General features: G+C 42.4%; 1 protein-coding gene across 9 annotated transcripts in view; it reads right to left on the bottom strand.

Annotated features, from left to right (window-relative positions):
* The window catches only part of SAP130 (Sin3A associated protein 130), a 78,093-nt gene that overhangs the window by 52,001 nt on the left and 11,391 nt on the right, over nt 1-14,701 (bottom strand). For 5 of the 9 annotated variants that reach the window (XM_027554604.1, XM_027554613.1, XM_027554566.1 and 2 more), the window contains exons 4-10: nt 13,975-14,133; nt 12,654-12,765; nt 11,507-11,631; nt 9,431-9,555; nt 1,286-1,433; nt 1,029-1,119; nt 720-824 (exon numbers count right to left, since the gene is read on the bottom strand). In XM_027554604.1, coding sequence (XP_027410405.1) covers nt 720-824; nt 1,029-1,119; nt 1,286-1,433; nt 9,431-9,555; nt 11,507-11,631; nt 12,654-12,765; nt 13,975-14,133 — 865 coding nt within the window. Of the gene's footprint in view, nt 1-719; nt 825-1,028; nt 1,120-1,273; nt 1,434-9,430; nt 9,556-11,506; nt 11,632-12,653; nt 12,766-13,974; nt 14,134-14,701 lie in introns of all 9 variants that reach the window. The other 4 variants (XM_027554558.1, XM_027554594.1, XM_027554539.1 and 1 more) reach the window with 1 other exon arrangement.

Here is a 14,701-nt window from a genome sequence, read left to right as displayed (position 1 = left end):
TCTTCTCTCCATCACTCAAGTCTGGCTGCCAAAACCTTAACAGATGTTTTTCCTGGCCACACTGAATGGCTTACAGGATCTTGATTTCCTGACCAGGGATCCAACCCAAGCCCTGAGAGTGAAAGTGCTGAGTCCTAACCACGAGACCACCAGGGAAATCGCTCAAAGATTCTTAATAATGAAAATATACACATATTTAAAGGGGGAATAAACAAAGCCTGGAAGGAATTTTAGGGTGGTCATGAAGTACTCTGGGTGTCACTCAAGACAAGAATCTTGGGGAAGTGACTTGAGGTTTACCATTCTTCCCACTGTTGCATCACCCAGAGATTTTCCCCGAACAACCTATTAGTGTACAAGTTCCTTCCATTCCTGATTTTTGCTTCTTTCTTGCTTTTCCTATTGTTCCTCTCAAACTTTTACCAGTGAAGTTAATTTATTTTTTAAAAGGTACACATAGAAGAGGCAAAGTTTGATGAGGAAGTCCACAGTGGAGTTAAAATAGTTTATTTTGAGCTCTCAAAGACTGTTACCTTTTCTTGCTCTACCATCAAAATGCCAAATCTGTATGTCAAATAATATTCAAAGTTAAAAGTCAGCGTTGCTTTGAAAATTAACAATAAAAAAAAAAGTCAACACTAACCATCTATATGAAGACCCAGTCAGATGGGCTGAAAAATTCCTTGTAAGCGTCTGTCTGCACATTGCATGACACTTACCAACTGGTATGTTTGAGGTGGTCACGGCAGTAGCATGTGACGAATGTGAAGGCATTGTCATGGTAACAATTGTACTTGTTGGAGCTTGTGTGTGTGATACTGATCCTGGAACAAGAGAGAAAGGGAAATTCTTCAACAATGGCCTCTGTGCATTTATTACATACTCTCAAAATCCCAAGATTTTGGGAAAAGTTAAGAGAATTTTTCTAGCCTAATTCTCATTCTCTGCCTGAAACTGAGAAGTAAAAATGGAACCCACAACTTATGCCTCCTCCTTACCTGGCAGAAAGAGCAGGGTTGCTGACTTACCGGCCGTGGTTGCAGAAGGAATGGTGTTGGTTGCCAAAATAGGAGCTACTGTTGCTGCAGCCACTGGTGTGCCAGTACTGAAGATCGTTTTCTGTGTGTGGAACAGCCCACAACACAATTATAAACAAGAACTTCTCCCACTCAATCTCCTTTAAAAGCAACCATTCCCTTCAATATTGCCAGGCTTTAAGCCAGACTTGCACAATTCTGGTTTTAACCCACAGAGTATACAGATGGCTCTTCACCTCTGGTTTTACCTGCGCCATGGTATGCAGCTGCTGTTTTGGTGTTCCCAGCGCAGGGTGAGATGGCAGTGTGATTCTTGTTGTCACATCCCGTGACTGGGCAGGACGCTGAATACTAATTGCTGCAGACGGTGGATGCTGGAGAGACAGAGTTGGCCGACTGGGAAGACAGAAAAGACATGACAATCTATGACTTTTCTCCAGACATAATGCAGGCAGTCTTGTGTAAGATCAGTCAGAGTTTTACTTTTTCACATGTCTATGAAGTCCACAGGTGAACCAATAAACTTAACTGTCCATCGATTTTCTCTCTTTAAACTGCCATAACCTTTCATCTGGAAAGGTATCAAGATGTGTGCGATCTAAGTCGCTTCAGTCGTGTCCGACTTTTTGCAATGCTATAGACTGTAGCCCGCCAGGCTCCTCCGTCCATGGGACTCTCCAGGCTAGAATACTGCACTCAGTTGCCATGCCCTCCCTCCAGGGGATCTTCCCCCTCCCAGTAACCAAACCCATATCTTTTATGTCTCCTGCACTGGCAGGTGGGTTCTTTACCACTACCACCACCTGGGAAGCCCACGAACCAAATAAATTAATCCTTAATCATCTGAGTATCTTCAACATTAATAATCAACACTCTCTGACAATCTCGAGCAAGTATTATTATAATAAACACACTTCACTCTGTGAACAAAGTGAAGATAAGGTTCTAACTGTTATGAGAGAAGATTACAGAAAACCCTGATTAAAAGTTTAACCTTGATCCCTGAAGCACTTCTTTCTTCCCCCAGTTTTATATCATCCCTTACCACATGATAAAGTTACAGTTATGAATACCTAATTGAAAAGGATATCAACACAGACAGCATGTCAAATTAAGTGGCAGCAAGCTACTGAAATTACAAAAATGGTAAGATAATTGAAGCTGAATTCCAATTAGAGAGAGGGAGAATGGGCTATTTAATAAATGATGCTGGGAAGACTATGTAGTCATTTGAAAAAAATAAGACTGAATCCCTACCTTCACACAATACACCAGGATAAATATGAAAATAATGAAAGGTTTAATGGAAAAAAAACATACACATGAAAAAAATATAGAATTTTTTTATAGCCTTGGAGTTGGGGAGAGCTTTCTAACAATCTAACAAAAATTTGAGATTTTTGGTCTCAAAATCCAAAAGCTATAAAAGATCAATGAACTTAACTCTAAACAAATAAGCAAACCTCCTAAAACACACTACAAGCAAAGTATCATAAAGACTCATAGATGAAAGTGTAATCTTAATATACTAACAACTCCTAGAAATCCAAGAGAAAAATAACAGTCCAATAAAAAAAGAGGCCAAGGATATGAGTAGGCAGTTTGCTAAAAAGAAAACAAAAATGGCCCCTTAACAAAGTGCAAAGACTCTAAGTCTTAATCAGAGGAAGAGAAATGTAATTTAAAAGACACTGATATAGCATCATTCACCTATCAGATTGGCAAAAATCCTCAAAACTCACAGTGTACTCTGTTGTTTAAGCTGTAAGGGAACAGGAAATTTTAAATATTCTAGAGGCAGTGTGAATTGGTACAAACCCTAAGGAAGGCAATTAAGACAGAGGTATCAAAATTACAATCACATTCACCTTGTGATCACTTTTGGGAATTTATCCTACAGATTTCTTGCACACATGCATTAGGACCTAAGTATAAAGTTATTCACTGTAATATTATTTATGATAGTATAGGACAGGAAACAAACCTCAAATCCTTTTATACAATGGATCATCATATTGGTCCTAAAAGAACAATGAAATTCCACATACTGAAAAAAAGTTTCAATATATGTTGCCATAAATATATATATATATATATATATAAAAACCAACCCAAAGAGGAATATATGAATTATGAGACTCACACGCAGCTAGCTGCAGTAAGAGAGCAGCTTAGGAATCCATGAATTATACAATTTTGGGGGTAAAAGGATAAAAGTTAAGAACTGCATTTGAGTTCAACTGCAGTTATGAAACACTAGAAGGATACCCCCAAAGCTATTAACATGTTACCTTACAAAGGCAAAGGGAAAGGATCACAGGAACCTAGCAGATGGGGGATAGAGGAGTGATACTCCTTACTGCACACCTTTTTATGCTTTTGGAACCATGTGAATATAGATTAGGAGGAAGAAAACACGAAAATTTAAGCTGTAAAGGTGATGTGACTGGGATCTCATGTATCCAAACTAAGCAATGGTTTCACCATAGGGATCCTCTCTCAAAATGCTTTAAAATCAGACCTGGTGGGATATTAGTGAATGGGTTTACAAACTGAATTTAAGAGATAAGATCCAGTATAGTTCTTCAAAGTGAGGAGTATACTCTGACCCAGTAAACCAAAATGGTCTGTAATAGTGGGAGATGACATTAAAGTAGAACCTGGACCCTGACCAGTTTCAAGATCCAAGAGGCAAGGCATGAACTAGGACTTGCACAGATACAGATAAGCTCCACAGGGCAACTGTGTGGTGAAACTCAGGAAGAGAGAAACTGCCATTTTCAGCAGTGTATTTTCATTGGCAAGAGAGAAGTAATGGCCAAAACCCCTCAAAACAGCATCCCGAGTCTTCAGGAAAACTTCTAACCCAGTACAGAGCTTGCCTATAAGAACCAACTACAGACGGTTGGTTGGTCCAGAGTAAGTTCATTCAAAGATTAGGATTCAGAAAAGCAGCAGCACAGTATCTACTTAAAGATGGTGCAAGAAAAAAGGTGGACAGAAGTGAGGGTGTCCACTGTAAATGTTCTCACCAGGCAGATGGAAACTGTGCCATGAATTAAGGAAGTGAATGACATACCTGCTACTATGGAATGAAAACGCAAAGCAGAGACCTAGGAGCTCACTGGAAGTGACGACGAGACAACAGAAGACAAAATAAAAGGGCAGCACTTGAGAGAGAACCAGAAAAAAAACATTCAGCTGTGTCAGGAATGAAGGCAGAATTAGCAGTAGAGCTTGAGACACAGTGCTGAGGGTTTGGTAAGGGGCAGAAAAACCATGAGAAGAGGAAGCAGTCAAGAGAGGAAAAAAATAGTATAAAAGGGTTAGACAAGGAAGTCATGCAAAAAGATCCAACAAGCACATCATCAGATGTTCCTCCCCACCCCAAAAAATAGAACAAAATTGAATAAATATAAAAAGATACAATTCACAAAAACTTTCATAAATACAGTGTTATGGTGTAGATTAAAAAGGCACATCATATTCCAGAACAAACCGATACATAATGGTAATGGTGAAACATGTCCTAATAAAGTTCTTGAAATTCAAAGACAAACAAGGTTAAAAAAAAATCAGGCTATAGACTACGCAGCTCTAGAAAGCAGAGGGAAAATATCTCATGAAAATACTCATGGAAAAAAATACAGAAACCAGGACTTCCCTGGTGGTCCAGTGGTTAAGAATCTGCCTGCCACTGCATGATAAACAGGTTCAACCTCCGCTTTGGGAAGACTGTACATGCTGCAGGGCACCCAAGCGCATCTGCCACAACTACTGAGCTCACACTCTAGAGCCCAAGAGCTGTAACTACTGCAGCCCGCACGCTCCAAAGCCTGTGCTCGACAACAAGAAAACCCACAGCAACGGGAAGCCTGTGCACCCCAACTAGCGAGTAGCCTCTGTTAGCCCCAACTAGACAAAGTCCATGTGTAACAATGAAGACCCAGTACAGCCAAAATGAATAAACAAGTAAATAAAATTTAAAAGAAAAAATAACACAGGAACCAAAAAAGTTCTTTATCTGCCAAACTATTTTTTAAGTGTAAGGATATTCATCTGGGAAACAATTTAGAGCATGTGAAAATTCAAAATATTGGATCTACAGATACAATATCCTTTCGGCCCTTGGCAAAAGAGAATAAATTTTGTTCCAGTAAGTGATGAAGAACAACAAAAAAATGATCAAAGAACTGGCAGACAGGACTGAATTTATTTAACAGATGAAGACATACCACTTAAATTTCTTTGGAAATTTCCTTTCTTTTTCCAGTTCTTGAACTAATTTAATTATCTTCTGTTTATTGGATCTTTTAGAGTACGGTAGAGTTCAATGAAATCATCTGGGCCAGGTGATTTTCTGGGAGATAGTGCTTTGAAATTTTCTATGTTTTTCTATGGAAATCGGTCTGTTTAAACTTTCTGTCTCTAGAATTTAAGTTTATTTGGCTGAGTCGGGTCTTAGCTGGGGCACGTGGGCCCTTCATTGCATCATGTGGATCTTTCATTGCCTAGTTATGGCACACAGGCTCAACAGTTGTGCTGTGCAGGCTTAGCTGCTCTGAAGCATGTGGGCTTCTAGGTCCCTGACCAGGGCTCAAACGTGCATCCCCTGCATGGCAAGATGAGTTTTTAACACTGGACCACCAGGGAAGTCCACCATCTATCTCTAGAATTTAAAGGGAATTAGACATTAGAATTGGTTTTACAAAAGGCAGAGGAACCAGAGATCAAATTGCCAATATCCGTTGGATCATCGAAAAAGCAAGACAGTTCCAGAAAAACATCTGTTTCTGCTTTATTGACTATGCCAAAGCCTCTGACTGTGTAGATAACAATAAACTGTGGAAAATTCTGAAAAAGATGGGAATACCAGACCATCTGACCTGCCTCTTGAGAAATCTGTATTCTGGTCAGGAAGCAACAGTTAGAACTGGACATGGAACAACAGACTGGTTCCAAATAGGAAAAGGAGTACGTCAAGGCTGTATATGTCACCCTGCTTATTTAACTTCTATGCAGAGTACATCATGAGAAACACTGGGCTGGAAGAAGCACAAGCTGGAATCAAGATTGCCAGGAGAAATATCAATAACCTCAGATATGCAGATGACACCACCCTTATGGCAGAAAGTGAAGAGGAACTCAAAAGCCTCTTGATGAAAGTGAAAGAGGAGAGTGAGAAAGTTGGCTTAAAACTCAACATTCAGAAAACTAAGATCATGGCATCTGGTCCCATCACTTCATGGCAAATAGATGGGGAAACAGTGGAAACAGTGGCTGACTTTATTTTTGGGGCTCCAAAATCACTGCAGATGGTGACTGCAGCCATGAAATTAAAAGATGCTTGCTCCTTGGAAGGAAAGTGATGACCAACCTAGACATATGAAAAAGCAACCGAGACATTGATTTGCTAACAAAGGTCCGTCTGGCCAAGGCTATGGTTTTTCCAGTGGTCATGTATGGATGTGAGAGTTGGACTATAAAGAAAGCTGAGCGCTGAAGAACTGATGCTTTTGAACTGTGGTGTTGGAGAAGACTCTTTAGAGTCCCTTGGATTGCAAGGAGATCCAACCAGTCCATCCTAAAGGAGATAAGTCCTGGGTGTTCATTGGAGGGACTGATGTTGAAGCTGAAACTCCAATACTTAGGCCACCTGATACGAACAGCTGACTTATTAGAAAAGACCCTGATGCTGGGAAAGATTGAGGGCAGGAGGAGAAGGGGACGACAGAGGATGAGATGGTTGGATGGCATCACTGACTCAATGGACACGGGTTTGGGTGGACTCCGGGAGTCGGTGATAGATAGGGAAGCCTGGCATGCTGCAGTTCATGGGGTCGCAAAGAGTCGGACATGATTGAGTGATTGAACTGAACTGAGACATTTGAAATTTATCATAGTTATGGATCATTTAAACAGAAAAAAATCATTTGATCATTACAGTTTATGTCTGTTTAACTCCCTAGTGCATTTCTAATGCCTAGAGTAGTGACTGGCTCAGAGGGGGTATACAACACATATTTGTTTTATGAGTGAAGAGATAGTGTTATATGCTGAAAATATACCTGACAAAGTTCAACATCCATTTTTTTAGTAAAAACACAATACACTGGAAAAGACAGATAATTCAACATAGTTTGAAGAAAAAAATCTAACCCTGAATTTCATCACACCATCTGAATGTATTAATTTTTTAAAGGTGCTATAAAGTTAACATGAATAACACATAGTCTATTTTATAGTGGGCAATTATATCTCTTTGTACCTCAGACAATATAGTCTATTACCAAAAAGTAAAGTGTCTTCATTTTATTGAAAAGGAGACTAAGGATTAGATTAACTTTAAAACTTGCTGAAGGTTAGACATGGAGAAGGAAATGGCAATCCGCTCCAGTGTTCTTGCCTGGAGAATCCCATGGACAGAGGAGCCTGGTGGGCTACGGTCCATGGGGTCACAAAGAGTCAGACACGACTAGTGACTGACACAGAAGTCACTAGTAAATGACACAACTAGCAAATGACAGAGCTAGTGGTTGAAGTTAAGTCCTAGGCACTTTCCTGCATTTAAGTGTCACTGTCTTCAGAGTTCTATTCCAGGCCCTCTTCTCATTGTATTTATTCCCCCTGGATAGACTCAGTTACCTAAAGCTTCACTACAGCCTGTATTAATGACGTCAAAATCCTGTATCTCAGGCAAAGACATCTCTTCAATAACCTATTGCCACAGCCGCTTGATTAATCATTTCACAGATAAACTCAGTATCCCAAAACTCAACCTTCTCTCTAAAATCTGCTTTCTTTCCCTTGCCTCCTTTTCATTTACTTGGTCAAACAAGGAAGAAACCAAGAAGGCACCTCAAACTGTTTCCAACTGATAGACAAGTCTTACAGATGGTCTCTAGTTCTTGACAGCTCTGCTCTACACGTCCACTACCCCTTCTTTTGTTCAGCGAATCATTTCTTGTTTACACTGTCGAAAGCCCCTTCCCTGGCACCCACATAAGCAATGGCAAGAATCAAGAAAGACCACTAGAATTCTGCATGCTCCCGGGAAGACTCACCCTGCTGCCTTCCCCCATGGCCCTCCAAGCATATTAATGGTGAAGGCTGTGAGGACAAATAACATCGTGTCTTATCCCTACTGAGTCATTCACAAAAAACACTGGTGGGCATCCCTCACTGACCAGACTCTTTCCCGTATGGTCTGTAAATCAACTGTACTATCTTCATTTTTCAAACATTCAATCTTTCCGCTATACCCTCTGGACTCACAATTGGTCTTTAGCGAAATCCCCTATATCCTCAACCTCTTCTGTGAATATATCCCCTATCTTCCTGCCCTAATGAATCTTGGTCTTCCTTTGAGAACACCGCCTCCCTCAAAAGACCTCTCAACTGGAAGCCATTTTCTCTCTCAAAAACTTCTTCCTTATCCACGCTTTCTTCCTAAATTATATCGTCCAGAACTCTTCCATGGACCCCAGATTCACATGTTAACTTTTCTCAACATCTCCACTTGGGGGGCTCAGAAGTCAGCACAAATGTAAAATGCCCCAAATCAAAGTCTGGAATTCCTGCCCCAAACCTGCTCCTCACATTGCTTCTCATCTCAAGTTAAGGCAACTCCACTCTCCCAGCTGCAGAGCCAACCAGTGCTGCCATAATCCTGACTGTTCTCATTCTCCCATAACCCCATACGTAATTCCTCAGAAACCCTCTTGACTAACTGCAGAATTCTATTCAGAATCTATGTCTTCTCACCTCCAACGATCATCTCTCTGGATTCCTGCCATCCCCTTCTAAACAATGTTTCTAACTTGGCCTCCTCGCAGCCTACTCTCTCCAGCAACCAGGCTGATCCAACTAATTCAGATTATGGTGATGCTTTGCTCCAAACTCTGCTAAGGCTTCCCTGTGCTGTCTCAGGGCCTTTGCTTTTACTGCTCCCACTGCCTAGAACACTCTTATCCCAGACGGCTCATTTACCGTATCTTTCCATTTTCTGTTCAAATGTATCCCTATCAACAAAGCCCTCCCTGATCACCTTATATGAAATAGTAAGCCCCTTTGCACTGCCTACCTGTCACTCCAAATCCCATTTGCCTTACCTAATTTTTCCCCAAAGCACTCTCTGCCACCTGAAAAAACATATATTTTTCAGTTGCATGTCTCCAGTCACAGTTTCAAAAAGAGAAACTCTATAAGGGCAGGAATTTCTTTTTATTTGTTCATGGCTTTAACCTCAGTATGGAGAACACTACCATGGCTCATTAAAAAAAAAAAGCACTCAATAAATATTGAGTAGAATGAAGGAACGAAAAAAGGAAGAGAAAAGAGGAGATAAGAAGGGAAGATGACAAGATGGCTGATCTTCAGATCCCCAAATATACCTAAGTGTGGAATCAGTGGCATGGGCTGCTGTCGTAGTAATGACTGGAGACTGAGCTCTGGTGGCTGACACGGTTGCTACCACAGCAGGAGGGATGGTATTAGAGGTGGTCACAGGTGGACGAGACTACCAAGAGAAGAGAAAAAAAAATACTTCACTTAAAAAGCGAAATAAAGTATGCCAAACACTACAAGTATAATGTGAACCCTGGGCCTCTAATAAGTGTGTTTATATCCAAATGAAAGTAAACTCTAACCATTCTCATTAAGGAACTCTTTTTAAGAGATAGGCTGTTAGAAGGCGAACAGTCAGAATTGTCCAAAAAAACCCAATTCTGACTGGACAGTACACAAGTCCCTCCTTTTCCAATATGACCAGATTCAAAATTCTGTCCTACTATTAGTACAAACTGGAAGCTAACCCTTCAGCTCTGGTTACCACAGATCTGGTGCTGGTCCGAGAGTAGACACTTTTCATGACTATGCAATCCTTCACAGAACTAGATGGAACTGCTGGCTCGCACGCTAAAAGTGAGTACCTGGAAACAGCATTCTTTACCCGAGGAAGATGCAGGTCCCAGATGCTCTCATGTGGATATACTTCCCTTACTCCTACGTCCGAGTGTCAAATCTTCACCTGCAGACTAATTCCACGCTGGACTGCCCTTGTCTGCTGTCAGCTCCATCAGCTGAGCTCTAGAGCAGTCCCTCTCTCCCGATCCTGACACGTGCAGGCAGCCAGGCAGGCTCTGTCCACTCCTGCTCTGCTCCTCACCTGCAGACCTCTGCCCACTGCCCTGCTCTTACGGTCTGTCGTCTCACACTGGGTCTGCTGCACTGTCTTCTCACTCCTGCTCTGCTCCTCACCTGCAGGCCTGCGCCCACCGCCCTGCTCTTACCGTCTGTCGTCTCACACTGGGTCTGCTGCACTGTCTTCTCACTCCTGCTCTGCTCCTCACCTGCAGGCCTGCGCCCACTGCCCTGCTCTTACCGTCTGTCGTCTCACACTGGGTCTGCTGCACTGTCTTCTCACTCCTGCTTTGCTCCTCACCTGCAGGCCTGCGCCCACCGCCCTGCTCTTACGGTCTGTCGTCTCACACTGGGTCTGCTGCACTGTCTTCTCACTCCTGCTCTGCTCCTCACCTGCAGGCCTGCGCCCACAGCGCTGCTCTTATGGTCTGTCGTCTCACACTGGGTCTGCTGCACTGTCTTCCTCACTAGCGAGCGCCTTACCTTGGTTCTCTTCTTTTTCCAATCCTTCCTAACATATACTTCTGGGGCCCTAGTCTAGTCTCCAAATGTTTTTCATTAGCCAGCAAGACCTTTTGTTTTAATGTGAATGCTCTAGGCTAGATATCGCTTACCCCACCTTCTAATCAGCACTTTCCTGCACTATCTTAAAGCTGTTTCACACATGCTGCCAGCCTTGCCCCTAAAGGCACTGAACTTCCATGTTCTGTATATAGTTCAGCCAGATTAAACTTTCAGAGATATTTCTTTGATCATCTATCACTGTATTTAAAAAATGAAGTAGCTCTCTACCGTGTAAAAAACCAAGTTTATACTCTTAAGAGTCTCAAATTTAGAGACATGGTACCACACAGTATATTTCAGTAGTACTGAGGCCACAGATTTCCTTGAAAAAAGTGGAAAGGCATGGACCGTCTTCTTCAAAACAGATACGTATGTGCATAAAAATGTGCTTAAAAAGTTTACAGGTTCACATATCCCTATCCAAATTAGAATTACTTAGTTCTAACTAGTGTTTACTCCACACTGTGTACAACCAACCACCAGCTTTCTTGCCTTGTTCAGAACACTGCTCCCTTCACTCCCTCTTCACTTCTCTGAATCCCCACTGCCACACCCATCCCAACAGAAAGCCTGGCCTCCCTACCTCTCTCCTAAATTCTCACAGCAGACCACATGACACTGTATATAATTCAGCCTGCTCTACATCCTGGCAACTAGATCAAAAGTCACTTAAAGTTTAAGGACTCATGCAGTGCCCAGCAGAGCGAATAGCTCAGAGCAGGCCCTTAACACTTGCTGGCTGACTCCCCGCAGCCCCGGCGTGCCTGGATGGGCTGGTGGATGATGTGCTGCACTGCTGGCTGAGCTGCAGCAGCGTTTGGCAGCTGCGAAGTGGGTCTCAGGACCGTGGTCACTTTAGAACTGGACATCACTGCAGCAGCAGCTGCACCTGGAGAAAGAGCAGTTTTTCATTAGTATGGCGTCTGGGCTCACAATTTAAACAGCTGCAATTATATCCCCCAGAAGCTCAGTAGGTCAGTATTTTGAGTGTTTTATGTGTATTTCCCATTTCATCACGTAAGAAATTATTAAGAAAATGTGCAGTCAAGGCCCGAAGTTGAGGTTAACAATCTGTATTGCTTCTTTGAGGATGTTCTTCAGTGAAACCGGCTTTTTGGTCTAACTACAGGTGTTCAGCAGTGCAGCACAGCACAGTGCTGCTGCCCTGGTTTAGGCCGAGGCTCCGGCAGGTGCTGCTGCCCTGGTTCAGGCCGAGGCTCCGGCAGGGAAACCACCGGGCAGCTGCATTTGCATGAACCACCACCGCCCTGCACCGTCAGTGCCCACGTCAGCACAGAGAGGGCACATGTATTAGTTTTGACCTCACCAGCCTCCCCTGCAGTATCTGAACTTCATCCTGAGAACCACTAAGGTATGTTAAGAGAGAGCATCCACTAGCATGCTTCTGCCAAAATAATTTCATCCTCTCTCATAGGCGGTGACAATTTCTGACCAAGTAGCTGAAAACTCTCACTAAACTTAATACTGTAGAAACTATTAGAATGTAATGGTAAGAACAAATTCAGCTTATTGCCAGATGAACAAAGAGATCTGAGTAACCATTTCCACTAAACTTCAAAAATGCTCAGTATTAACATTTGTGAGTTATTTATTAAAAAGGAAGACCACATTTAGATTACCATAGCTTTTAGGAGCTCCTCATTACTAAAGGACAATTTTTAGACCATAAAAAACCTGAATTGCTTTAAGTTTACACACAGACACATACTTGTTATTACTATAATAAGCAACTATTAGACCATGCTAAAAATGTGCATTTATCTAAGTTTATTTTTCCTGTCCTGCAGCTTCAAAAAGCTCATTCTGGATATGCTTTGTGTTACCGTATTTTTTACCAAATGTACACCTGTCATTGCCTTTCAAGAGTTTCAACAAAACACGCAGCCTTACCTCGAGGTAAATGAGAAGCTCCAATGTGAAGAGGGGGCCCAGGAGCATTGCTGCGGATAATAGACATCTGTACATTTGTGGTCATGATGTGATGCAGGTTACTGGGGTGTCCCTTCAAAGAACAGGATGGGATGTTATTTCCAAGTGTCTGGTCTTAGCCATGAGTGCTTAGACATTGCTTCTGGGAAGCCAGCTACCTCTAAACATGGGCTGGGTTGCTCCTTGTAGATAGTGAGCACCCAAGGGATAGGACGTTAGCTTTCTTTACACAGCACACTGCACGATGGCCTGGGCCAGCAGGCACGTGGTGACGGGGGACCCATCGGCTGCCTCGGGTCTAGCTGCTGCTACATCCCTGTCACTGATGACACACCTGACCGAATCCCTGCAGACACCCGCGTTGCCAGCAGTAGTCTTTCTCTATTTGTTTTCTCTATCTTGTTCTATCTTCTCTATCTTGGCCAATAGCTTACTTCTTCTTACTCTCACTATTTCCTCTGCATGCCACTAAATTCACGCATTCTTTATGCCAGCCAGGATTTCTAAGTAAATTGAGTCAATATCCAACGGGCATTCCCCTGCGAGTTCTTCAGCTCAACCCTCAGTGTCCCTTCCTCACACTCGCCCAACCCTGATGCCAGTGCTTCTCAGGTGGACGTTTCAACACTTCTGGGAGTATTCAGCAGTGTGACAAAATGAAAAAACCACAGTGCGTCTTTTTGGAATACCGATTTTTTTCTCGTAAACTTTAAGGAGAAGTTCTGAGATTCAGTTTTCATTGGTAATTTAAAATATTTAAAGAAATAAAATGCATATCATGGAGGAGGATTACAATTTTTAAAAATGAAGCTAAATATGAGACTTTAAAATAAATGTTCACGATTGGTAGGCTGCTGAGGGAACCTGTTAGTTCCCCAAAAGATACACATTACGCTCCTCAGAGAATAACCTAGAGAAGCACTGCTACTGTGAGGCTGTTCTTAACCCACTACAGTTCTGTACCTGTAAACCAAGCACAAATGGACTCTGAGCTCAAAGTCATGGGCTGTCTTATCTAGGTTTGTTTCTCACACTGCGGATGGAACCTTCCACAGAGCAGATACTCAATACGTATGGGCTAAATGACAAGACCACTGTGCGTGTTGGCCTTACTCCCTATGCCATCCCTCTCTGTCAATTCTACTCTCGTCCCCTTGCAGATACTGTGACTAGTTAATTTTTTAACTTAGTCCAGGGCCTAATGTACTGCTGGCATTCAATAAATAATGATCAACACTCTGGCATCTCAGTTGGAAAATCAGCAAATTAAGAGGAAGAAAACCTGTTGTCCACTGATTGTTGCCACAGGAATGGCTGAAGCTTGAGGGATGCTACTCTCCATGGTAACGGTAACCTGCCCTGGAACCTTGGGGGGAAGTGACAAGGCAGAAGGTGGAGCAGGAGCAATGGGACGGCTAGGCATGGTGGGCTTCGGGGGCGGCTGCAAACAGAAAACCACACGAAACATATCAATAGCTTTTTACTAGTGATGCATTTCATTCTATATACGCACACAAATCAAACCTGGAGAATGCCACGAAAGATGCTAGAAGCCTTGTATATTTTATCTCTTAGCATCACAGCCTTTCCATTGAAGTACTACCGTTTCCATTTTACAGATGTGCAAACATACAAAGCAAGGCTAAGTTCCTTGCTCAGAGCCACACAGATGGTAAAAACAAGAAATGGGAATAAAGCCCAGATCTGTATGGCTCACAGCCCACATTCTTTCTTCTATACTGTGCTGCCTCCCCAAGTCTGGATGGAAATAAACAAAATTCCCAGTAACTAAAACATATCCACAAGGTAATACACACAAAGCGATGTTCTCAGATATCCCCAAATTAGCAAATAAAATCTTGGAAAAGAATGCCACTCCAAGATAAAAGCTACACTAGTATGCCCATAACTTGTGAATAAAATTTATGTCAATATGGATACTAGAAAAGATCCTGTGATGCCAAGTGCCCTGCAGCAGGGCACTAGGCACTGCAGAACGGCGAAACTCT

This window comes from Bos indicus x Bos taurus, chromosome 2 (assembly GCF_003369695.1).
Source record: "Bos indicus x Bos taurus breed Angus x Brahman F1 hybrid chromosome 2, Bos_hybrid_MaternalHap_v2.0, whole genome shotgun sequence".
NCBI lineage: Eukaryota > Metazoa > Chordata > Mammalia > Artiodactyla > Bovidae > Bos > Bos indicus x Bos taurus.
This window is presented reverse-complemented; position numbering and strand designations above follow the sequence as displayed.